The 22,084-nt window shown below is 46.5% G+C and overlaps 2 protein-coding genes and 1 long non-coding RNA gene across 7 annotated transcripts in view; 2 read left to right on the forward strand and 1 right to left on the reverse strand.

Moving 5' to 3' along the window:
* Nucleotides 1-83: 83 nt before the first annotated feature.
* On the forward strand, nucleotides 84-17,855 carry TPRA1 (transmembrane protein adipocyte associated 1). Of its 4 annotated transcripts, none has more exons than XM_064432724.1 (11): nucleotides 84-205; nucleotides 4,315-4,517; nucleotides 4,672-4,804; nucleotides 7,690-7,776; nucleotides 9,358-9,430; nucleotides 10,350-10,429; nucleotides 11,517-11,627; nucleotides 12,033-12,093; nucleotides 13,139-13,241; nucleotides 13,860-13,940; nucleotides 14,974-17,855. In XM_064432724.1, the coding sequence occupies exons 2-11, from the start codon at nucleotides 4,327-4,329 to the stop codon at nucleotides 15,206-15,208; spliced, it is 1,155 nt and encodes a 384-aa protein (XP_064288794.1). In that variant the 5' UTR covers nucleotides 84-205; nucleotides 4,315-4,326; the 3' UTR covers nucleotides 15,209-17,855. The 4 variants fall into 4 exon arrangements, with proteins under 4 accessions (XP_064288794.1, XP_064288790.1, XP_064288791.1 ...); XM_064432720.1 differs by lacking the exon at nucleotides 84-205 and adding an exon at nucleotides 532-714; XM_064432721.1 differs by lacking the exon at nucleotides 84-205 and adding an exon at nucleotides 1,665-1,766.
* Nucleotides 17,845-19,005, reverse strand: LOC135308020 (uncharacterized). The gene is made up of 2 exons (XR_010368580.1): nucleotides 18,620-19,005; nucleotides 17,845-18,037 (listed from the first exon to the last, which is right to left on the reverse strand). It is a non-coding gene; the product is annotated as an uncharacterized LOC135308020 (long non-coding RNA).
* The window catches only part of CHCHD6 (coiled-coil-helix-coiled-coil-helix domain containing 6), a 109,074-nt gene continuing 105,716 nt past the window's right edge, over nucleotides 18,727-22,084 (forward strand). The window contains exons 1-3 of one of the 2 annotated variants that reach the window (XM_064432726.1): nucleotides 18,727-18,847; nucleotides 20,517-20,646; nucleotides 21,555-21,609. In XM_064432726.1, the coding sequence (XP_064288796.1) occupies nucleotides 20,541-20,646; nucleotides 21,555-21,609 (161 nt within the window). In that variant the 5' untranslated portion in view covers nucleotides 18,727-18,847; nucleotides 20,517-20,540. Of the gene's footprint in view, nucleotides 18,848-19,154; nucleotides 19,333-20,516; nucleotides 20,647-21,554; nucleotides 21,610-22,084 lie in introns of those variants that run through there. The other variant, XM_064432725.1, reaches the window with a different exon arrangement.

Below are 22,084 nucleotides of genomic sequence, written 5' to 3' on the forward strand. Positions count from 1 at the left end.
TAATTATCGATCGCATTTCCCTTCAGCAGCTGCTGTCCAAGCTACGCCGCGTTTCTTCAGTCGGCTTTGAACTCTCCTCAGAAGCCAGACTCGCAGGTTGTTAATCATTGTTAATCATTGTAGGAACTCATTGCCGATCTCCCTCAATTATTAACGGCCCCGCCTCGCATCCAGAGGCCGCACGGAGCTCCCGCGGAGCGTGACGGTGGGTGCAGTACGGCAGAGCGCTCGTTCTTGGGTGGGATATGGGGCTGGAGAGGACAGAGCCTGCCCTGCACGGGCAGAACCGAGACCGCCGGCCTGGCCCGGGGTCACCTCCCTGCCCGCCGCCACCGCTGCCCGCCGGGCTGGCGACCCACAGGCGTGTGGGGGACGAGGCGCCTTTAAAGCGCAGCGAACCCGCCCCCTTAGTCCCGCCTCCCGGCCCTTTCTATTGGCTCGCTCCGCACTTCTTTGACAGGACCCGCTCTCTGATTGGTCCAGCCGCGGACCTCTCGGGGACCGTCTCTCAATAGCGCCCCTGGGGTCGGCCGACAAGCCCCGGCTGTGGCGGCCGCGTCTCCGCTTGGCTGTGCGGCGCGGCGCTCCGGCCTCTCTTCAGCGACGCTCCCCGGCTGAGGGGAGCGGCAGGGCCGGGGCCGGGATGGCGGGGCCGGGACCCCGGCACTGAGCGACGGCAGCGGAGCGGGGCTGGCCGCGAGCGGGGCCCGGCGGGTACGAGCGGAGCGGGAGCGGGTAGTGCGGAGGGACGGAGGGAGGGAGCGACAGTGCGGCGCCCCAGCGGGGCCGTGCTGCGCGGGGCCGCGGGCCTCGGGGGCCGCCCGGTGCAGCCGGTGCAGCGGCCGGGGCACCTGTGGCCGGCTGAGGGTGGAACTGCAGCGGGTCTCCGGCGGTGCCTGAGGCGGGCGGAGCGCCCTGGGCAGCCTGGAGCCGAATGACCGCGCTGTGCCGCTTTCCCGGCGTGTTGTGCGCCCGCCTTCCGCAGGAATCAAAACCAAAACAGAAAAAACCCCGGGAGATGCATTTCTGTAATCCGCCTCTGGGCCGTAGTTGTCTGAGGGTTTGGGCTTTTGTTTATACTTCTGCTTTCGGTAATTTTTTTTCCTCCTCGTTGCAGTTCCTTTATTTTTAAGCTTAGCTCAGAACGAGGTGTGAGAAACTGGAAGGCAGCGCCTCAATTACTGAGGGGAAAATCCCTGTCTTAAATTCTGAGAGAGAAGTGAAAAATGCAACTGTTGTGACCAAAAGAGAGGGTTGAAGTGATTTCTTAAAAAGGAAGAAAGAACCAAAAAAAAAAACCAAACCAAAAAAACCCCTATTTTTTTTTTTTATTTTTCCTTGGTGGTGTGGTGGAGTTGTTGTTTTTTTTTTTTTGATTTTTGGATTTTGTTTTTTGTTTTTTTTTTTAAACTTGTAGTATTCTGGGGTATCTTTAAGCATTTAAGTTACTGAAGTAACAGTTACATTATTTGAGCAGGGATCTGGTCAGTGCAGTTTTTATTGCACAAATACAGTGTCATAAGAAGCAGTCTTAATCCTGTCACTGTCTGTACTTAAGAGAATTTCTGATCCTGCTTGCAGAAAGACAGAAAAATTTTGATTTTTTTATTACAGCTGCAACTTGTGCGGTGCAACTTGTGCGGTTTGTATTTCATCTTTCTGTAGGTGGGCTTTGAAGGAACAGACAGTTCCCAGTGATGTGAGCTCTGAATTTCACTGGGCCTGATATTGTTGCAATGCCATGATTCAAGGACCAGCATGCCTTGGTGAGATAACATTTCCCTGAAGGTGCAGCAGAGCCCTTCCCAGTGCTCTGGCACTGCAGCCCAGGAATCATGCCCATGTTCTGAGTCTGAATGCAGATTGTCCAGGGCCTGGACTGAGGAACTGGCCTTCACCAAGTCAGCCTGACTTCACCTGGAGTGTAGAAAAATATGTTATTTTGTGTTCTGGTGTGCAGAGCTGCCTGCTGGGTGAAAAGGGGAGACCACGACAGCAGCACTGCTTCCTTTGCACGCAGCTCTGGGGTGATCTTACCCCCCTTGGGCTGGGCTGGCTGAAGCAGGCAGTCCCATGGAAGCAGGGTGTGGAAGCAGGAACTCTTGGATGTGCTCAGCTGACTGGACTTATTTAGGACTAGACAGAGCAAAGACAGTGTGCTGAAAGGAGCAGTGTTGCTGGGGATGACAGCCCCGACTTGGATCCTTTCCATCAGTTCCTGCTGCTGTTGCTGTGGGATTTTTTGCTGTTGATTTGGACAGGAGTGGGCCAGTTCTCTACATCCTTGCTGTAGACCTTAGCTATTAGAAAAGCATGACCACAGTGCTGTCTGTCTGGTGGCCTTGGCTGCCCTCTCTTATCACGTTGGCTGCTCTGTTGCTCTGCTTTGTGTGCACTTTATGTGGGGAGGAAGAATACAAGTAGCAGGCTGTAGAGAGCAGCCTGGCTGAGAGGTGAGCTTGATTCTGCTTTGCCCTTTGAAACCTCGTGACTGGACTTGTGTTACATGTGGCCAACTCCTCTCCTTATCAGCAGCTGCTGTTGCTGATAGTGGTGGCTTCTGGAGAAAAATAATGGAGCCTGTCTGCTCTTTTCATAAGAAGTTGTTTTGCTAATGTAAATCTCTCACAGCTTTAGACTTGAGCTTTTTTCAGTGTGACAGGCAGATGGAATTCTTTGTCCCAGAAGAGCTGCTAGGAGGTTGTGATGGTTCTCAGTTGATAATGTTATTCTGCCTGTGGTCTGTGAGGTTCTTCTTTACTTTTCCCCAGCTTTTTAAAAAATCATGCAGCAATTTTTCTGTGTTGGCAAATATGACAATTCTTGACCTCACCTCTGCTGACGTGTAGTCCTCCTTTACAGAGGAAGAGAACGGAGCAAAATTGTTATGAGAAAATTTTTCTCTTAACAGTTCAGAGAAGTGAGTAGCTGGAGGGAAGAGAGGACACTTCGGAGAGAAGTTTGGAATGTGAAGGTTATTTGCTAGAACCTCTACTTAGAAGTTGAATTTTTTGGCCCAGGCTTTGCCATCTTGGCACAAAGCTGCTCCTTCCAGAGCTGTGTGTTTATTTACTGTGATGCCTCTTGTGTAGCACAGTGTAGGACAGTCACTAAAGAAAATCCCGGCTCAGGGAGGATCTGTCTGTCTGCAGGGGTGAATCAGAGGCAAGGTTTGTTGGCTGAGGATGGGATGATTCCCTTGCCCCCTAGAGAACCTGGGAAGAGTGTCAGCCTCTGAAGAGAAAGAAGAGCTTATGACTGACAGTCTCAGGCAAGTCTCTGAAGAAGGTGCTACTGATCTCTAAAAGCTCAGCAGATGACACAGGGCTGTGCTGCTGCTTTCCAGCTTGTGACTCACCCAGAACCTCTGAGGGAAAATACCTTCTGAGCCCTGTCATGGGGGCTGTCAGTTTTCACCACGCAAGTCAGGCCTGGAGTCAAACAGGGAGATTTTTTTTAAAATAAATCCTGGATTAGCTGTAACACACAGACTGCTGGAGTGCTGTCCCTGGTAATGTGCATCTTTAAGATGTTGGCTGTCAGAGATTTATCATTTCTGCATCTGTGTGTTGTCTGTGATCTTTCTTTTGGGGATTGTCAGGAGGGGTGATTGGACCCTGTGTCTGCATTTAGCTTGTAGCTACTGAAGTACCTTAACAGTCAGGGTTCTGCTTTAGGGTGAGAAGAGAGTTGCTCAAAAATAGAATCATTCTGGTGTCTTGTAGAGGGTTAGAAAAAGAATGCTGCATGTTGGTTTTTGCCAGGGTTGGGTTTGGAAGGTAAAGACTCTACAGTTCCTTTAGGTGGGTGTGTGTGAGGCTCTCCCTGCTCTCAGACATCAGAGTTGGTAACAGCAGTGGGGTTTTGGGAGGGACCTTCATCTCTCTTTGCAGTATGAAATCAAATTATTGACTGTCACTTCCTGATCTTGGGACCAAGAAGAAATGTCCTGGTAAAGTAGGGTTTTGTCTCCATCTGATGGTGCCATATATTGCTGTTGAGTCTTGATTTCTTCCAGGAATCTGTCAGTGACAAAATTTAATCCTACATAGCACCATTTGAAGGTGCTTGTTACTCTGATATCAAAGTGTGGTTTTGTACTGACCATCCTAATGGCTGTGTGCAGACTTAGGGCAGGTGGCATTTCATTGTGCAATGCAGTCTTTGACATGTTGATAATTGGCTGTACCAAGCAGGAAGCAGTTGTGCAGGGGCTTAATGTCAAGGATGTGTTTTTTTAGCTGTGACTCACAACTGATTTAATACTGCTTTTTTCTCTGCTGTGGTTGTCTTGCTCTGTTTGATCTGGACCAGAAGGAGGACAGGATGTTCCAGTCCATGATGTCTGTGATGACATTCTCAGTGTCTGACAACATCACCCATTCGACTGCCCTGGTGACAGCGCTGGACAATGTGACAACTCTCTCCCCAGTGACAACGCGCGTGATCAACGACACCAACATCACGGTGCCACACAAGTGCCTGCTGCTGCTCTATGAAGACATTGGGAAATCCAGGTGAGTTGGAGGAAATGGGACCACAGTCTGACCCTAGACCAAGGGAAAGAGCTTGCTCTGTTTCTCAGTTTGGTTGAGAAGGGACTGGGGATGGTGCCTTCCTTTCTAGAGGCTGAAGATCAGGGATAAAACCTGTTTTATTTACTTTTTGCAGAGTCCGCTACTGGGATCTTCTGCTCCTGGTTCCCAATGTGCTTTTCTTCATGTTTCTTCTCTGGAAGCTGCCCTCTGCCAGGGCCAAAATCCGGGTCACTTCCAGCCCGATCTTCACTACATTCTACATACTAGTGAGTACCACTCTGTGCCTTTGGACTGATGAGTGTTATTTTTATTATTACTCATGAACAATATCACTGAACTAGTGGAGGGAGCCTAGACCAGCTCCTCCAGCAGGGATAAAATCTGCTTTCTGTTGAAGGTGTATAGCAAGAACTAAGCATTTTTTTCACTGCTTGAATTCAGCTTTTAATAGGTTCTGGGCCCAGATCTGCTGGATTTTGTTCTCCTGTGGTGATTTCACTTTTTCCTTTTCCTTTTTTCTTCTTTTCTTGCTTTGATGCCTTGGATTGTAGTATCTTATGCTTTCTTTGCTCCTTGCAGTAAGTAGCATGGGACACAAACCCAGCTTTCCATTGAGGTAGTGAAAGGAGAATATTTTGTGTCAAATTGTTGAAAAGCTTGGTCATCTGCTGGAGGAATGGTTATGTGACAGAGTTGTGGTTAGTCTGGGAATGTAGAAACCCAACCCTGTTAGTTTCCTTCACATCATGTCAAAGTGGCCCTGACTTGATGTTCTTTATTGTTCTTAAGGTGGAAACAGTATATTCAGTGCAGTTACAGTTCACAAACATGAAAGATCTTGTTCTCCTCTCACCAGTCCTGTGATACTGCTTACAGGACATTATAAATGCAGCTAAGAACCTACCTGAATTTATTTAAAAATACCATTCAGAAGCTTTTTAATATCCTGGCTTGCCTCAGTATGCAGCATAATATGATTGCTGTTCCTCAGTGAGATTAGTACAGGTTGTGGAAGTGAATGTGAGTTTGAATTGGGTGAGATGGACACCTCTTTCCCTGGTTTGTGTACAGGTACTGGCATGGCAAAATCCAAGAATATCAAAACCAAATCTGACCTAGTAGCCTCTCCTGAATCTTTCTTGGGAAGTTTTGTTAGCTTTTTCAGGCCATGGGTTGGGGTTCTGGGCTTCTGCACAGTTTTGGATAACCAGGTATACACACAAATGTTTCAGCCTTTTAAAAATATTACTGTCCCTTTCCAGTCTGGATTTAAACCTTTCTATATGTTTCCAGTAATGCACATGGTTTTACATGCACATGTAAAAGTTTGTGCCAAAGGCTTTGAAAAACAAAACTCTTGATAAACCAGAGGGAGGAAGGTGAACTGACTTTGTGCTCTGGGTGGCAACTCAGCCCCACACAGCTGCTCTCTCACTCCCCCTCACTGAAACAGGGAAGAGAATCAGAAGAATAAAAGTGAGAACTTGTGGGTTGAGATAAAGACAGTTAAAGCCACAGCAAAAGCTGTGCACACAGAGAAAGCAAAGCAAGGCTTTCACTTACCACTTACCATGGGCAGGCAGGGATTCAGCTGTTTCCAGGAAAGCAGGGCTCCATCACATGTAATGGTTACTGGGGAAAACAAACACCATTACTCTGAAAGTCTTTTCCTTCCTTCTTCCTGTCTTTGTGCTGAGCATGATGCCATATGGGATATTCCTTGGGGTCAGCTGTTCCAGCTGTCCCCTCCTAACTTGTGCACCTCCAGCCAACTCATTGCTGGAGTGGAATGAGAGGCAAAAAAATGTCTTACATTCTGTGTGAGTGCAGTGCAGCAGTAATGAAAACATTTGTGTTATCAACACAGTTTTCAGCACAAAAATCCTAAACACAGCCCCATACCAGCTACAGTGAAGGAAATTTCCTCTATCCCAGCCAAATCCAGCACACAGTCTTAGAGGAAAACGCTTTAACTCCATTTCATACTCATTTCTTGAGTATGTTATTGGGAAATGAGGATGGAAGTGTGTGTTCTGTAAAGTTTTCCTTTAGATTGGCTGTTTGTTGTGTCCTAGAGGAATGCTTTCTGTGGAGTTGGTGATTAATGTGGAGTTAATAGATTGGGAAGAGTCTCTACCTGCTTAGAGAGCAAACAAGATGTGTGTTCCTCTCCAGTGAGCTATTGCAGCTCTAGAACACCATTATATGCAGAGACCCCTCTTTTCTGTCAGTGCTTTGTCATGGCAGGTTTCCACCCCAGGAGGGATTGTTGTATTCTCTCTTGCCATTGCTGTCCCTGCTTCCTCTAAGAAAGAGAAACTCATCTGTGGGTCACTTGTTGATCATTTCCATTCTGCAACCACCTTAGAATCAGCTTGGACTCTTGCTTCTCTGATAGGTTTAGCTGTCTCCTGCCTTCACCATTAGGATCAGAGTGACATTTAGAGAATTTTATCTGGAAAAATTCACTTTCGTAGAGTGGAAGTCTGCATAGTGGAGTGTAGATACATCCAGTGGGCTCTTAATTGCACAGTATGGCTGTGACAGGGTGACTGAGCCTTGCTGGGCTGTCATGCTTTGATGGTACATGAAGTGAATTGGGGATCTCTGTGTTGCACTGTGCAGCAGGGTAAGATGTTTTAAAGCTGGTGGCTTTTCCTCTGCATTCCTGAGCATTGTCAGTATGGAGTGAGAGAGCTGCAGGTTTAGTTTTGTCCCAGTTGTGTAGTGTGGTAGTTGGTATTGAGTGGTTTCTGTTATCTGATGTGATTGGTGTAGTCAGACATACCAACCATTTGGTTTTGTAATTCAGAAGTTTTGTAATGTTTTTTGTCTGTTCCTTTTTCTCCTCCCCTGCCCCAGTAGAATGAAGGGAAGACTAAAGATACTGTTGTAAAGATTGGGTGAAGAGCTCTTCAGAGCTTAATCTGACAGCTGAAACAATTGTTCCTTCCTAAATTCCAAGCACTGCTCCTATCTAATGGGTCTTAGGAATCTTTTTCAGGAAATTAACTCTAGTCTGCTGCAGGAAATTCTTAGTACACATGATCAGCCTGGAAAGCTGACCTGAAAATGGTATTCCAAAAGGGTTTCTGATCACTACTGCACATGTGCCTTTTGACATGAGCTCACTTTTGCTCTTTTTTTGCAGGTATTTGTGGTGGCTTTGGTTGGCATTGCCCGAGCTGTTGTCTCCATGACTGTGAGTGCCTCTGATGCTGCCATGGTTGCTGACAAGGTAGGTGCAACACTGACGTTAGAGGCTGTGCTCTGTGTACTTCTGATCACAGCAGTCTGCTCTGGCTTCCCTCTTACGTGTGTACAAGAAGAATGTGCTTTTTTTGCAGTACTCTTAGCTATGTGTACTATGGAATCCTGTTTTGATAGCTGGATCTAAATCATCACAACATCCAGGATGGTAAAACAATGGATTTCCTAAAATAGACTCACAAATAGTGGCAGGAAAAGTTTCCTGTTTCAGGGATTAAATGAGTCTCTTTTGCAAGAGGTAAACATTGAGATGCCTTTAATGGATAGGCAAGACCTGGCCTTTGTTACTCTTGCAGTATTCCAGTGGCTCTTTGAAAATGTTGCAGTTTTTGTATTGAATGCAAATAAAACCAACTTCCCCTTTGAGACTGACACCTGAATGTCCTTGCGACCACTCTGAGCACAGGGTGAACCTTTATCAAACAGGAAATATCTTTGTATGTGCTGTTCCTGTGTAGTAATTTGACTTGTAGCAAAGTATTGCTTAAGACAAAAAGCTGTGCAGTTCTTGAGCTGTTAGAGAAAGAGGAGTCACCTACAGACTACAGGTCTTTGGGCTTTATTCTCTGGGGTCACTGTGGTTTCCTTGCTTTTCCCTTTGATGTTACTGTCAGAGCATTGTGCTGAGCTGCTGCTGCAAGTGGCTGGATGCTTGTAGCATTTTTCATTCACCTCTGTCCAGCAGATGTAGGTCCAGGACTTGAATAATGAAGAAGAGGTGGAAAGGTGTTTTTCTTCAGCTGTGGTATTGCTGCTAAGTGCATCAACTGGGAAATGATGTAGCAAGACAGATACTCTGACAGTTTTTTCTGTAAACATGTCCTATTCTGTCTATTATGTTTTTTTTATATTCTCTTATGTATATAGACACAAACACACTCTCTTTCCTGGGATTAAAGGTGTTTTATGCAATGCTTCTTAAAATATTACATATCTTCAAGAGAATACCATTCAGTGTTCAGAGGTAAAGGGTTCATAAATCAGAATCTGGGTTCATGTTCTAGGTTTGGCACTGATTTATTGCATGACTCCCTGAAAAAATTGCCTCACCTGCTTTTTTTGGTCTTGTTTCACCAAATAAAACATGAGATTGCAAATGACAGGCTGGAACGGGGTGTGCTTTTTCCTTGAATATGCTTTAGATTTAAGGACCAGTGCCTTTGGAAGAGGGCAGAATGCAGAGTTTGTTCAGGCACATCTACTGCTTTAAGAACTGGCCTTGTTTAATATTTCACTTTTGAGGTCACCATGGGCTTGTGCTCTTTGGGAGTGCAGCAGCAAGAACACATCTGAAACAAGTGGCAGATCATCAACTGAGGCAAACCATGGCCACTTCCTCTCTGTAGAGCTGTTATTTGCTCATTCCCACCCAACTGTTCTGTTCCACAGGCACAAACAGGCTTGGAACAAGCATGTGATCAGTTTCCCTACAAAGCATGAGAAGGGTTTGTGGAAATGACCAGCCATCCCCTGGAGTTTTGCTTTATTAACTTCAAACTGGTTCCTGGCTCCATCTAATCATGTTTGTCTGGTCTCTGTTATCCCTCAGATCCTGTGGGAGATCACAAGGTTCTTCCTTCTGGCGATTGAACTGAGTGTGGTGATTCTAGGCCTTGCCTTTGGTATGTGTCAGGAGTGCTTTGAATGTTTCCTGTTGCCTTTCCTTCCACAGAGTTTATGGTGATGCTGATTCTATAAAGTGAAGAGGCTATAGAATAAATACAAAGGGCAAATTGTGAAGATTTAGTTAGAAGTGGCTGAAGGCCTCATTATGCTTAGAGATCTATGGTTTGTGTGATTTAAGGGTTTATATGTGCTTGGTTTGTCCTGCACTCATATGATGGATTGTGCATCTTAGGTAAGATTTTTAGGCCAAGATCAACAGTCTGATCTTTGCTTCAAGCCCATTTTGTTTAAGATGGTCCCATTGGGGGCCCTTCTATCCCCTTCATCCCATCCTTAATTAGTTTGATCCATCCTGGTTGCATTGGAATGCTTTATCTTCAATTTTTCAGTTATGCAAGTGAAAATGCCTCTCCCTGTGGGTCAGAGGTAGAGGAGAGGGTGGGTGTTACTGTTGCACATGTCAGTGGGACACGTGAGCAGTGTATTTATCTTCTGAAGGCTCATAGAATAATTTAGATTGGAAGGAGCATCTGGAAATTGCCTACTTCATTATATTGCAGTACAGATTTCTCTACCCCAGCCTCCCATCAACTCTTCTCCCTGAGAAGCAGCTTTATAACATCTCAGTGTACTTGATGCTGGAGTAATTACTTTTCTTTCCTGTAACCCCAGCAGTAGGACTTAGTTGTTTTCTCTTAGTGTAGACAGGAGGAAAGCAAGTTAAAATCTGTCAGTTTGTAAATAGGATTTTTGCCTGTGAAAAGCTCAACTCTCCAAACAGGGTTTAGTGAGCTTTAACCTTCCCTTGAAGGCCTCTGGAAATGAAAGTGTTTTCCTTTATTGGTTCTGAAAAGAACTGTTTTTAACCAGTGCTGGGATTACATCCTGAGTCACTTCCATGCCCCGTAATTACAGGTCACCTAGAGAGCAAGTCCAGCGTGAAACGTGTGCTGGCAATCACCACTGTGCTGTCTCTGGCTTATTCTGTCACCCAGGTGAGTACACTGAAGCAGAAGAATTTGCAAAAGAAGGAACTTTGCTTGAAGTTAAGCAGTTAAGTGTGTGACTCCTGTCTGAAAGTGGCAGCTTTGCTCTTCAGATGAGGTTTTGGAAGAAGACTGAATGCTTGTGGCAGTGTATAAGCAGATAGTATCTGCTTGTCTTCTTTACTGCATAAATAGCTCAGGTAAGATGAAGAAATGAGGTTTGGATGGATTGCATTGTTTAGTGCATCTGGGAACAAGAGTGAGGTTTTCCACACCTGAGTCACAAGTTCTGGATCTGGCCTCAAGGGCCATGAAAACCATGTGCTTGCCAAGTAAAAAGTAGTGCAGTCTGCTGACTCTTTGAGAGCTGAGAGCTCTTGCTTCTCTTCAGATTAGCAGCTGGCTTGCTGGCTCAGTTTATTAGGCATGTCTTCATGTCCCTGAACAATGCAATCTGTGTCTGGGTTTATTCTCCTCCTCGGCCTGTCAGTGGTCAGCCCATGTCTCTGTACTCAGGCCAGTGCCAGAATAACACACAGAGCTTTGTTCTGGGACCAGGCTCTTGGCTGCAGAGGCAGTGAGCTGATCATTACCACATGATAAAGCTGGAGGAGCCTCATAAAATATCAAGTGTTGGAGCTGTATCTGGGTTCAGTAGTGCTTACAAGCAGTTTGCTCTGCACTGTCTGTAAGGGTAGCTCCTAAACAAGACAGTGTCCTTTCCCAAAGTGACTATATTCTGGATGTTTCAGCAGAAAGGTCTACTTTAAAGATAGAAGTGGAGCTCTTGGTCTGTTTTAGACAGATAGGTGCTTGCATCCCCTGTCTACTTCAATGTCTCTTCTGTAATGTCACTAGTGCCAGTGTCCTTCAGATGCAGATTCCTGCCACTTTTCTCTCCTCACTTCTTGTCTTCAGTTTCTTCCTCTTCTGTGTGAGTGTAACTTGGTTACACAGGGCAGGGCTTGGTTGGGTTGGGGGTGGGGGGCAGGCCAGCTGCTTTCTGAACTTCTTTAATAGTGTCCCTTATCCAAATATGCATTTAAATGAGGATGCTGCTTGTAACAGAATCGTGTTGGTGCCACTTCTCTCCTAGGGCACCCTGGAAATCCTATACCCTGATGCCCACCTCTCAGCAGAAGACTTCAATATCTATGGCCATGGTGGGAGACACTTTTGGCTTGCCAGCTCCTGCTTTTTCTTCCTGGTGAGTACTGGGAATGTGTTATGCACTCTGATAGCTTCTTTGTATTTTCTAAATGGAGCACAGAGGATGATCTGAGTACAATAATGCCCTAATCCCCCTCCTGCAGCACAACACTGATGCTTCTCATGTGGTGGGGAAGCTGAAGCAATAAAGGTGCAGTGGGAGTGGTGTAAGCTGGGCCAGCTGTATTCCAGCTGAGCTCAGATGTTCTTCCCTCCTGTGTTTCTCAGCTGTTTTATGCTGATGGGGGGGAGTTGTGGGGCCTTCACATCTGTACTGTTTATTGTTAAGGGTTTGTGCCTCTGCCCCAAGACATATAGGGAGTGCATAATACCACGCACCATCCCTGCAAAGACTGTTAAGTTGCCAAGCAGCCATGGAACTGTTAGTTCTTTGTCTCAACAGGTCTATTCCTTGGTGGTGATTCTTCCAAAAACTCCTCTGAAAGACCGGATTTCTTTGCCCTGTAGGTAACTGTAGTGTTTTCCATACTGTAGATGGATACAGCATCAGGACAAAGCATAGACTGGAGTAAAAGGTTCCTGTTGGTGTTTGTGCTGCAGATGCATTCCACGTCTCAGAGCTTAGATAACATGGCAAAGGACTGATAACTTATCCCTAGAAAAATTAGTATGTTGTGTCTTTTGGAGAGCAGAGTAAGAGCAGTTATACTGCTACTTTAGTAGCTAAATAATTACATTAAGAAAACAAGACCTACTGCTCAGTTAATGATATAGATATAATGTAAATATATAATCTGAGAGCCCTAAGAAATGGCTTCTTAATAACAGCTTCCTTTGAAATGCACACATGATGTTAAAGCGTGTGTGCTAGTCATCCCCTGGGAAGGGAAGCTTAAGTGGGAGCTGCTCAACAATTTTATCTGGGCTTTTGCTTTTGTAAGTAAATACTTCTGGTTGTTTGGGTTTTGCTGTTGTTGCAGAATGTCTGCAGCTCTTGAATACAGAGAAGCTGTTATTAAGGTGTTTGTACTGAGCTCTTCTCTCTCTAACTGGTGTTGACATCCCTGTGTGGGTATCCTGAGGGAGGGGATATGCATGGCACAGGTCCAGGGCCTGATCTGCCTGATGTCCAGCATACCCTGCTCCTCTTGTCAGGGTCTCCTGAACAGTTTTAGTAGTGCTGTACATTGGGAAGGGCACAGCTTCTGGTTCAGCTGGGTTGTTTTTGTTTAGTTTTTCTTGCAGTCAGTTATGTGACTGATGCTGGTTCCAGATGCATACAAATTAAATCTTTGCATGTGTTGCCATAACCTTGCTTTCAAAACCCATCTTATGTGTGCATACACACATGCAGGAGGGTATGGTTTAGTCCATTTTACCACCATCACTTCTGCCAGCAAGGGACAGGGCAATGCAGTCTTAATTCTTCAGCAGTTCTTAGAGACAAGGTTGAGAAGCTTGCGTTGGATTTGGCATTTCCATCAAACAGATTTCCATGGATCTGGTGTTTGAGGTTGAGCTTCATGTGTGTCCATGTCTTTCCCACAGCCAGGAAGAGTTTTTATATTTATGCTGGCATTCTGGCACTGCTGAACCTGGTGCAGGGCCTGGGCAGTGCCCTCCTCTGTGTGGATATCATAGAAGGACTGTGGTAGGTACACTGGGGGAGGAGGTCTGCAGCCCTGGGTCTTGTGTTGTGTTTAACACTGTGTCCTTTAACACTGCCTCTCCCAAGAAAACAAACCTATGCTGTGTTCCTAAGAAGGAATAAAACTGTTGGTTCTGGTTTGTGCCAAAAGACCTCTAAGTAATCAGGAAACTCCCCAGTGGAGAGGTGGTGGAGCTGCCTGTGCTGCAGTTGTCTTGAGGTGGTGAAGTGAGAGTAATAGTGTGAATTCACTGATGTCTGGCCATTAGTAGGTAATAAGAGAGGAAATTGTTTGTTAGAAATATGGAGACACCCTTATATCTGGAGTCTTGTTCTGCAGGGATCAGTGTCACATCTGTGAGTCAAAATTGGGAGTACCGAGACTCTGCTCTTGGTCAGACCTTGGGTTTTGGCACGGTTCCTCTGAGTGTCTAGAAGCAGTGACACGTGTTGATGACAATGGCTGTGACTTTGCATCAGTTTAAATTTGTTTAGCCTGATTTTTCTTCATCTCTGGACACTTTGGAGGGAAATTGGATCATTTGGGAGGATGTGAGTGGTGTTACCAGCTCTATTGTGCTTGAGTACTAATCCCTTCTTGTTCCCTTTTGCTGTTGACAGCTGTGTTGATGCTACCACGTTCCTTTACTTCAGCTTCTTTGCACCTCTCATCTATGTGGCATTCCTGAAAGGTTTCTTTGGGTGAGTAGCCAGGAACAGGAGTTTAGATGGGTATATATTACCATTTAAGTGTTTTGCACTCAGGTTCTCTCAATCTGCAGCTGGAATGCCAGTTAGAGAACCTGTCTTAATTTCTGCCCCTGAAGAATTTCTGTGACCCGGGGCTGCTCCTTTGCAGAGCTGAGGGCTGGATTCCTCACACATTTCTGAGGATCACTTCCTCAGTGTCAGCATCGTGTGTAGTACAGAGTTTTTCTGCTGAAGTTGACAGCTAAGTGCTTAATGAGGAATTGAGTCCTGGGAGCTTAAATGGACTTCTATGTGGGTTTTGGGGTAAATTTGTAGAAAGGATGTGGGAGTTCAGTAGCTCTTTGGCCGAGGATTGCACCATGGGCCCAGAACTCGCTAGTGAGGAGCCCGGGGAAGGGCGATTCTCAGGCCGGGCTCGCCGCCGTGTGGCTACTCACAGGAAATGCACCTTGGTGGGAAAACAACTGGTTTAGTGTAGGCTTTAGTATTTGTTGTCATTAGCAAGAAACAGCAGGCTTTAAAATAACTAAGCAGATAAAATGCTTTTAAAATACAAAAATATACCTCTGTATCCCTTTGAAATTAGAAGGGAACGTTGTCTGGAGTTAAAGAAGAAAACTACTGATCTACAAGTGTTTGTATTTTGGTTTTCAAGATGTGCACAGGTAGAACTTGAAGTGTGTTCCTGTTCTGACTCATTTTTGTGTCAGTAGCCAGGATGTTGTGGAGTTCAGTAGTGTTTGGGTACTGTTGCCCGCAGTAATGCAAAGCTCCTGAAGATGAGAACTTTTTTCCCATATAGAGACAGGATTTTGTATATCTCTTAAGTGACTTTATCCAAAGATTAATTTAGCATTTACTTTATGGCAGTTACTCTGCCACAAATTTATAGACCAAAAGCTCATGTAAAGAGTGTTTGAGGTCTAAATACACAATTTCCTGACGCTGATGAGTTTCAGTTAAGGATAGGTGGCTGTAATACCACGTTAGTAAAACATGCATTTTAAATCTTTCATCGCTCCAGGTCTGAACCGAAGATCCTTTTCTCCTACAAATGTCAGGTGGATGAACCTGAGGATGTGGATGTGCACCTACCCCACCCTTATGCTGTTGCCAAGAAGGAAGGAATGGATTCTGGGTTCTACTCGAGCACTCAGATTGACACCACAGCCTACCTGGACGACGTGGCCTCTATGCCATACCACGTGGGCAGCATCAACAGCATAGACAGTGACCGCTGGAAATCCATCAATGCCTGAGGCAGGCCTCCTGAATCACATGATGCCTCATTTCTTTCCTTCCAAACTCTCTGATACTGCAGCTGTTAGGATGTCCTCTGGAAATCTGTCCTTGGTTACCTGCCATGGCTTTCCTCTTGTCCTTAGGATTTCCCAACGCCTATTGTGGAACTAAGTTGGCAGCCCAAACCCTTTTGGGAAGAACACTTTCTGTTGCTACATGAGAACAATGTAGAGCAGTTTTGTTCATAAACCTTAAAACACTGAACTTTCCTGATCCTCCACGTTCCAGATGTGAATATGACCCAGAAGATAGCCCTGGCTGTCATCTCTTCCTTTTCAGTGACTGAAAGCACTTGTTTCTCACTTAGAGCAATGGTGTTTAGGGGTGAGGGTGCTGATTTGACTGCTGTATTGTACATATATAGAAAGATTTTGGGGGTTGAAACCAAAGATGATCTTCCTGGGCTAAGCAGCATGGCTGCCTGCATCTTGCCGTAATGCACAGCACAGGTGGTGATAGTGTCTGATGGGGGAAGCTGGTCACTGGGCTCACCCTTGGTTTCAGCTAACACTGTTGAAAAGTGTGAGTTGGGAGTTGCTAGTGGTTAAAAAGAATGTTCTCAGTGTATGGGGAAAAGAGGTATGAAGAGGAATGAACTGTTCTCTGTGCCCAGAGAACATTTGGGGAAGGCTGTGTGGATGTGAAGTGGCTGAACAGTAGGGAGACAGAAGGACAAACAGTGCTGCTGTCCAGCTGAGCTGAAGGAGCTGTGAACCAGTCTCTGGAGGCTGTAGTGCTGTGCATTTGAGCTCACAGGAAATCTAAGTAACAGCACTGAGTTAGGGTTGAGTTTCAAGAGTAAAACCTATGAGGTAGGTGTGTTTTCCATCTGCACCCTGCTTGATGGCTTCGGCAGGGGCTCGGAGAGTGCTGTGAAGGAGGAAGGTGACTCTGCAGATGAAGGCTCCAGAGACATTCAGGTGCTTGAGGCAGAGCAGAAGCCTATGATGAGTCTGAGCTGTCAGAATTTAGTGACTGGAAACTCAAACCCCTTAGGTGTGCTAGAACCAAGCTGGCTGGTTTGCTGCAGTGGGAGGTGGGTGTGTGTCTCTGGCAGTGTCCTTCCCTTACACTGCAGTTCAGATCCCCAGACTGCTGCAGGTCCGAGTACGTTTTATGGCTCAATATGTTGAAAATGCTTATGTGCATGTGGGGAGTGGTCCTTTTCAAGACTTCCTGGAACTTCTTATTAACCTCTTCCATGCTGGAAGAGGGACTCCTGTTGTCTGAGCTGTCTGGCATGCAGTTTCAAGACATGGTGTTCCAATCCAGCGACTGTTCATATAAAGGCTGCATCAGTCTGGTTTCTGGGATATCCTGTACTTTCCAAGGATGAAGATGTGTATTCCTCTAGATTTGGGGGTGCTTTCCTACCTGAGTTCTCCAGGTAGGTGGAGATCTGCTGTAAGCAGCTTTCCACTAGGGATGGTAGAAAGAGGGAATTTGCAGTGTTTGGGGACTATGTGAATCTCTTGCCCCAACTTACTGCTGTTCCTGAAGAACACCTGAGGGAAGAGTTAGCAAGGTGCAGTGTGGAGGTGTTGGTTTGGATCATTAGCAGGTAGAGATGGTGTTTGCTACCAGGTGTTCCCACCACAGGGAAAGAAAATGTGGGTAAGAACATGAAGTTCATATTGGTTGCCAAAACTATGCAGGCCTTTGCTTACCTTATTTTGTTAATGAGCAATGCAGCTTCTCTGTCTGCCTGGGTACTTTGCCCTGCAGGCCTCTAAGTAGCACTGGCACCTTGAAAACAAACAATGCCCCAACCCACCCAACCCCTCACCCCCCTTTTTTATTTTTATTTTATTTACTTCTGGGGAAAAAAGGCTTCCATCTGTCTGTGTGCTAGAGGTGAGTAGTTTCTTGTAGGTCACAGCTGTCACATTTCCATGTCATGCAATGACTGCAGGGGCTGGATGAGGAGCTGGCCAAGGCAGCCCTTGTCATGTTAAAGAAGTGTTCCATGCTCCTGTGTCACTGCTGTCAGTCAGCCTGAGCCACGCTGGACTGCTTGCTGTGAAAGGGATGGATGATGTGCTGCCTGAATTGCTCTGCTGCTGCTCCTAGTGCTGCTTACAACTCTGATCCTGAGCTGCTCTTGGTTAGAAAGGTGGGGGAGCCTGCAAAGCTTCCCTGGGCCTTGGACAGAGTGAGAGATGAAGATTTCAAAGCAGCTGAGAACTAAAGGAGCAACTGCTTTTCCATCCCAAGGAGTATTTGTTGACTTTCAACACCCTGAGTGAAAGGAATTTCCTGCCCTCCTTGCTAATGTGAAGAGCCTGATGTGAATTTGCCTTTTTTACCATCTGAATTCAGTGCTGAAGGATCACCTGTGCAGGTTGTCAACATCCATCCTGTCCTTTGCTGGCAGGACTCCAGTATTTCTGGGATGTCCCATGTTCTGCTGCTGAGGAGCTTCTGCACTAGGTCATGGACTGACCTTCCTCCTGTTATGTATTTATGTATATATAGTGCTTTGGGCCATCTTAAAGTGGTTCTTAAGCAAAGTGTGTTATGTGTGGGGGTGATAAAAAAGAGAGAAAATATAGAATAAATGTATATTTTTGTTTGTAAAATAAATAAAATTAAGTTTGGCATAAATGGTCATGCTTTATTTTTCAAATGAGACATATTGGGGAGGAAAAATAACTTGAAGATTAAAAAAAATGCAGGAAGGCATGGGCACAGGTGTGATGTGGTTTAGTTTGCCTTTGCCAGCTGTCCTTCCTGGATCTCTGCAGGTGCTGTCTGCCACCTGGCTGGGAGTGTACAGCTGGAAAGGCCTAGGGAAGGATGACAGGAATAATAGTTATGGAAATACTTTTGGAGGAGTAATCACGTGGTTGAGAACTCCAGCGTGGAAGAGCAGTGGTGCAGGCCTGTGAAACCCTTAGAAAGGACAGAAGGGGTGAGGAATATTCAAATGTTCATGGGCTCTTCCAGCACAAAAATTGGGTGCCATCAGATGAAGTGAGCAGGTGCCAGACAAGAATGAGCAGGGCAGGTGTGTGTGCCCTGGGGGAGCTTCAGGCACTCTGCTCTTGCCTGGCTGGTGCAGACAGCCCACGGTGCACAATGCAGTGCCCTTGTCTGGGAGCTCAAGCAATGGGCTGACTCCAGCGTGCACAATTAACAAAAATATTCCCTGCTTCCAGCAGTGTGCTCTAGAAGAGACCCGGATATTCTGGGGGGAGGTTAGTGGGTGCAGATAATCCCTTAATGCTGGCCCAAGTCCCTCTCTGAGGCAAGGCTCTGGCTGGCACCTTAACTGCAGTGAGGAATAAGCATTAAACAGTTAAAACTGCTCCCATATGCACTACTGAGCAGCAGTGGGCCGAGTAGATAAGCACCCCATTGATACCAACCGGCCCGTATTTCTGGGAATGCAGAAAGCTTGTTCGAAAAAGATTCTCCAAAGCTGTTATTTCTTGGTTCAGCTGCCTCTGTGCTGCACGATCTTATTCTTTCGGTTTAGGCTGTTGGATCAACCCTCCCTGGCAACGGGGGCTCTCTCAGCCGTGGCCTGACCTGTGCAGGACCCCCCTGTGTGTGTCAGTGCAGGTGACGGCTCCCTCTGCCTGGAAGGAGCAGAGGTGAATTCTGCCCCCAGCGCAGCTGCTGTGTCTGACGGGAGGTCATCCTCCCTCAGCTTGGACTTGGACGTGCAGCAGTGGCAGTTGTACGGGCGGTTTGCTGCCGCGTTCGCCGCCAGGGCGGTGTGGAGGGCGGGCTCACCGGGACAGGAGCGGGGCTCTCCGCTACCCGGAGCCGCCTTGGTGCGCTGCGCTGCCCCGGTGCCCGGCCGGGCGCAGACTACATCCCCCAGCGTGCACCGCGCCGGGCCGCCAGCACCGCGCCGCGCTATTGGCCGCCCCGCGGGCGCCGCCAATGGGGAGCGGGTATATTGGCAGGCGCTGGCAGGGCAGAGGCGCTGCCGGCAGCCGGTGCGGGAGAGGGGCGCGGTGAGGATAGGGCGACCCCGGGCGGCATGGGCGGCAGCGAGAGCAGCCAGGGCGGCAGGAAGGTGTCCTTCGGGCTGGACGAGCGGGAGCGAGTCCGGGTGCTGCAGGGCATCAGGGTGAGGCGGCCCGGGGGTGCCGTGGGGCCGCTGCCGGAGGCTGCGGGGCCGGGGAGCCGGGCTGGGGAGGGCTCCGGCCGGGAGCCGGAGTGTGTGTTGTGGAAACTGGCCCTACGCAGTGGTGGTGCTACCGTTAAGGAATATTTTTTCCCCTTAATATATATGTATCTTTTTTTACTTGTTAGTTTTGGGGTTTTTTATTACTGCCATCATTTTCATTGCTCTTGCTTCTTGATGCTTTTATGTGATTTCCCCCCTAAAGTCTGCCACAAATGAGCTTACATTGCTGTGGCTTCTTTTTTTTGTCCCATTTTGACTAATTATTTGACAAAAGTTAGCTAAGATTGTGCCTATCTCCTATCCTCCTCGTTAAAATGCTTGATGGAGAAAAAAAATTGTCTTTGCCTCATTTCTCTTTACAGGATATAGACAAGGATTTGTGTCTTTAAAATTAGGAATTAGGCATGATAACAGTGTAAAATGAAGGTATTAAAATCTGTTAAGTTGGGTAGTAGTGAAAATATGTTGAAAATACGTCTTCTGCTTGGCAAGTCTAGATGGGGAACAGCCTCATTTCATTTTGTTCTGCAGCCAGACCCTCTGACCTTGGCAGGAGAAAGGGGTCAGTTTTAACAGTGCTGTGAGAAGCCTTTTAGACTGAACTGCCAGAAAACCTCAAGTTAACTTTTCTTTCTTTTTCACAGGTTTGAACCCAAGTCAGGGAGTGAAAATGAAGTTGAGATTGCAGAAATGTTTGCAGGCTCATGTGGGTGGGAGGCTGTTCTCTGTCATTTGGGTTGCAAATGGTTTGAGCTGGGTTATCAAGTGTAGAGCAAGAAGAGGAAAAGATGCACTTAAAACCTGCTTTATTCCTTTCCTTCCACTTCTGGTAGCTTTGTCCCTATACAAAGGGTTGACTTGTTTAGGGGTGCTCTCCACCTTTGTTGGTGTTTGTGGAAGATTGCCTGGTGAAGCTTTCAGGGTCAGGCAGTAGATTGGAGGTTTTGTCACTTACTGCTGGGTTTTAACAATGGAAAGTCAACATACAAGTGCTGTCTGTGTGGGTTGGAGGAATTACAAGGAGGTAACTGACAATACTCCTGTGCTATCATGGAAACTAACACATGGGGAGGTTCACGGTGAAATGCACACCAGAAACTGACGTGGCTGGTTCTGTGTTTCAGCTCACTGAAGATGTAGTGAACCGGATGAAAGGATCCCCTCAAAGCAGGAGGGAGACCCAGAGATCTCCCCGAGCATCCAATGGCACAGCTCCCTCCTCGCTGGCTGCAGAAGGGAAACCCAGACCTACAGGTAGTGCTGCCATGCATGTCACACAGGATGCTGGTAGCTTCCACTGCTGCCCCGTTGTGAGAGGAGCTCTTTGGTTAGCCTGTGTCACTCTGTGAACATTTCTGGCTTTTCAGATCAACGTGCAATAAACAAGGCAGAAATATTTTGCTCTTTCGTTTCTGGCAAGCTGCCTTGTTGTCTGCTGTACATGCACAGGGTGTATAATGTGCATGGGTGAGGGAAGTGCTGCTTTGTATTCTTTGCAAAGAAGCTCCCAGGGAAAGATAACCCATCTAAGCACAGCTGGCTAAGTGGATGATGAAAACTTGGTTTCTAACTTGACTTTATTTACATGTCAGAAAACTATTTGATTTCTATTGGTTCTCAAATAGGCTTTGTTGATCTATATCAGCAGTGTGGATTTGTTTAAGGCATCCAGACTAAAATGGAGTTAGGGAACTAGGCCTTTGCTTTTAGGGATTTGTTTGCTGTCAGCCTATATCTTTCCTGAATGTAGATTTAGCTTTATGGCTGGCCTGAACTCCATCAAATAATTTCATCTTCACTTGTGGAATCCATTTTAATTACAAGCAGAGGAGAAGGTCAAGAGGAAGACTTACTGGAACTAGAGGAAGGAAATGGAAAGTAGGTCTACAACCATGCTCATATTTCAGTATATATAAGGGTTTGAGGAGTTAATATCCTCACATAGAAGTTTTCTGTAGCATGGTTTATTCAGCATGCCTGTTTGAAAATGATGCTGTTGGTGTGTCTGTTTCAAAAACTCACTCTATCCATCAAACTTAAATTTTCTTGACTTTCTTTTTATCTTGATGAATAATATGAATTTTTCCTAAAATAATCTATGATGTGATGAAGGACTACTAGTAGTACTACTAGTTGTCACAGGTTTCTCTTTTCCTTTCTAGAAATTCAGCCACCAAAAGCAAGTGACTCTTCTGCAGAGCAGGAACTCTACAGGAGGTGAGGTGAAGCTCTTGAAAAAGACAACAGTTTAGCTTAGTTGGGAATATACCTATGTATGTATATGTCTGTGTTTTTCTTCAGTCTGAGCATAATGAGTGTGTGTTTGGGATTGGCTGAACATGAGCCCTGATGTGTCCAGGTGGCCAAGAAGGCCAGTGGCATCCTGGCTGTGTCAGCAGTAGTGTGGCCAGCAGGACCAGGGCAGGGATTGTCCCCTGTGCTGGGCACTGCTGAGGCCACAGCTCCAATGCTGGGTTCAGTTTTGGGCCCCTCCCTACACAAAGACTTTGGGGTGCTGGAGTGTGTCCAGAGAAGGGCAGGGGAGCTGGGCAAGGGCTGGAGCACAAGTACCTTGGGACTAGCTGGGGGTGTTCAGCCTGGAGAAAAGGAGGCTCGGGGGAACCTTGTGGATCTACAGCACCTGAAAGGAGATTGTAGCCAGGTGGGGTCAGCCTCTTCTCCCAGGTGGAAC

Source organism: Passer domesticus, chromosome 9 (genome assembly GCF_036417665.1).
Source record: "Passer domesticus isolate bPasDom1 chromosome 9, bPasDom1.hap1, whole genome shotgun sequence".
NCBI classification, from domain to species: Eukaryota; Metazoa; Chordata; class Aves; order Passeriformes; family Passeridae; genus Passer; species Passer domesticus.

Coding starts and splice junctions, on each gene's coding strand:
- TPRA1 (XM_064432724.1), top strand. CDS start 4,327: ATGTTCCAGTCCATGATGTCTGTGATGACATTCTCAGTGTCTGACAAC. Junction 12,094..13,138: donor AGACCGGATTTCTTTGCCCT/GTAGGTAACTGT, acceptor TCTTTCCCACAG/CCAGGAAGAGTTTTTATATT. Junction 13,941..14,973: donor TTCCTGAAAGGTTTCTTTGG/GTGAGTAGCCAG, acceptor TCATCGCTCCAG/GTCTGAACCGAAGATCCTTT.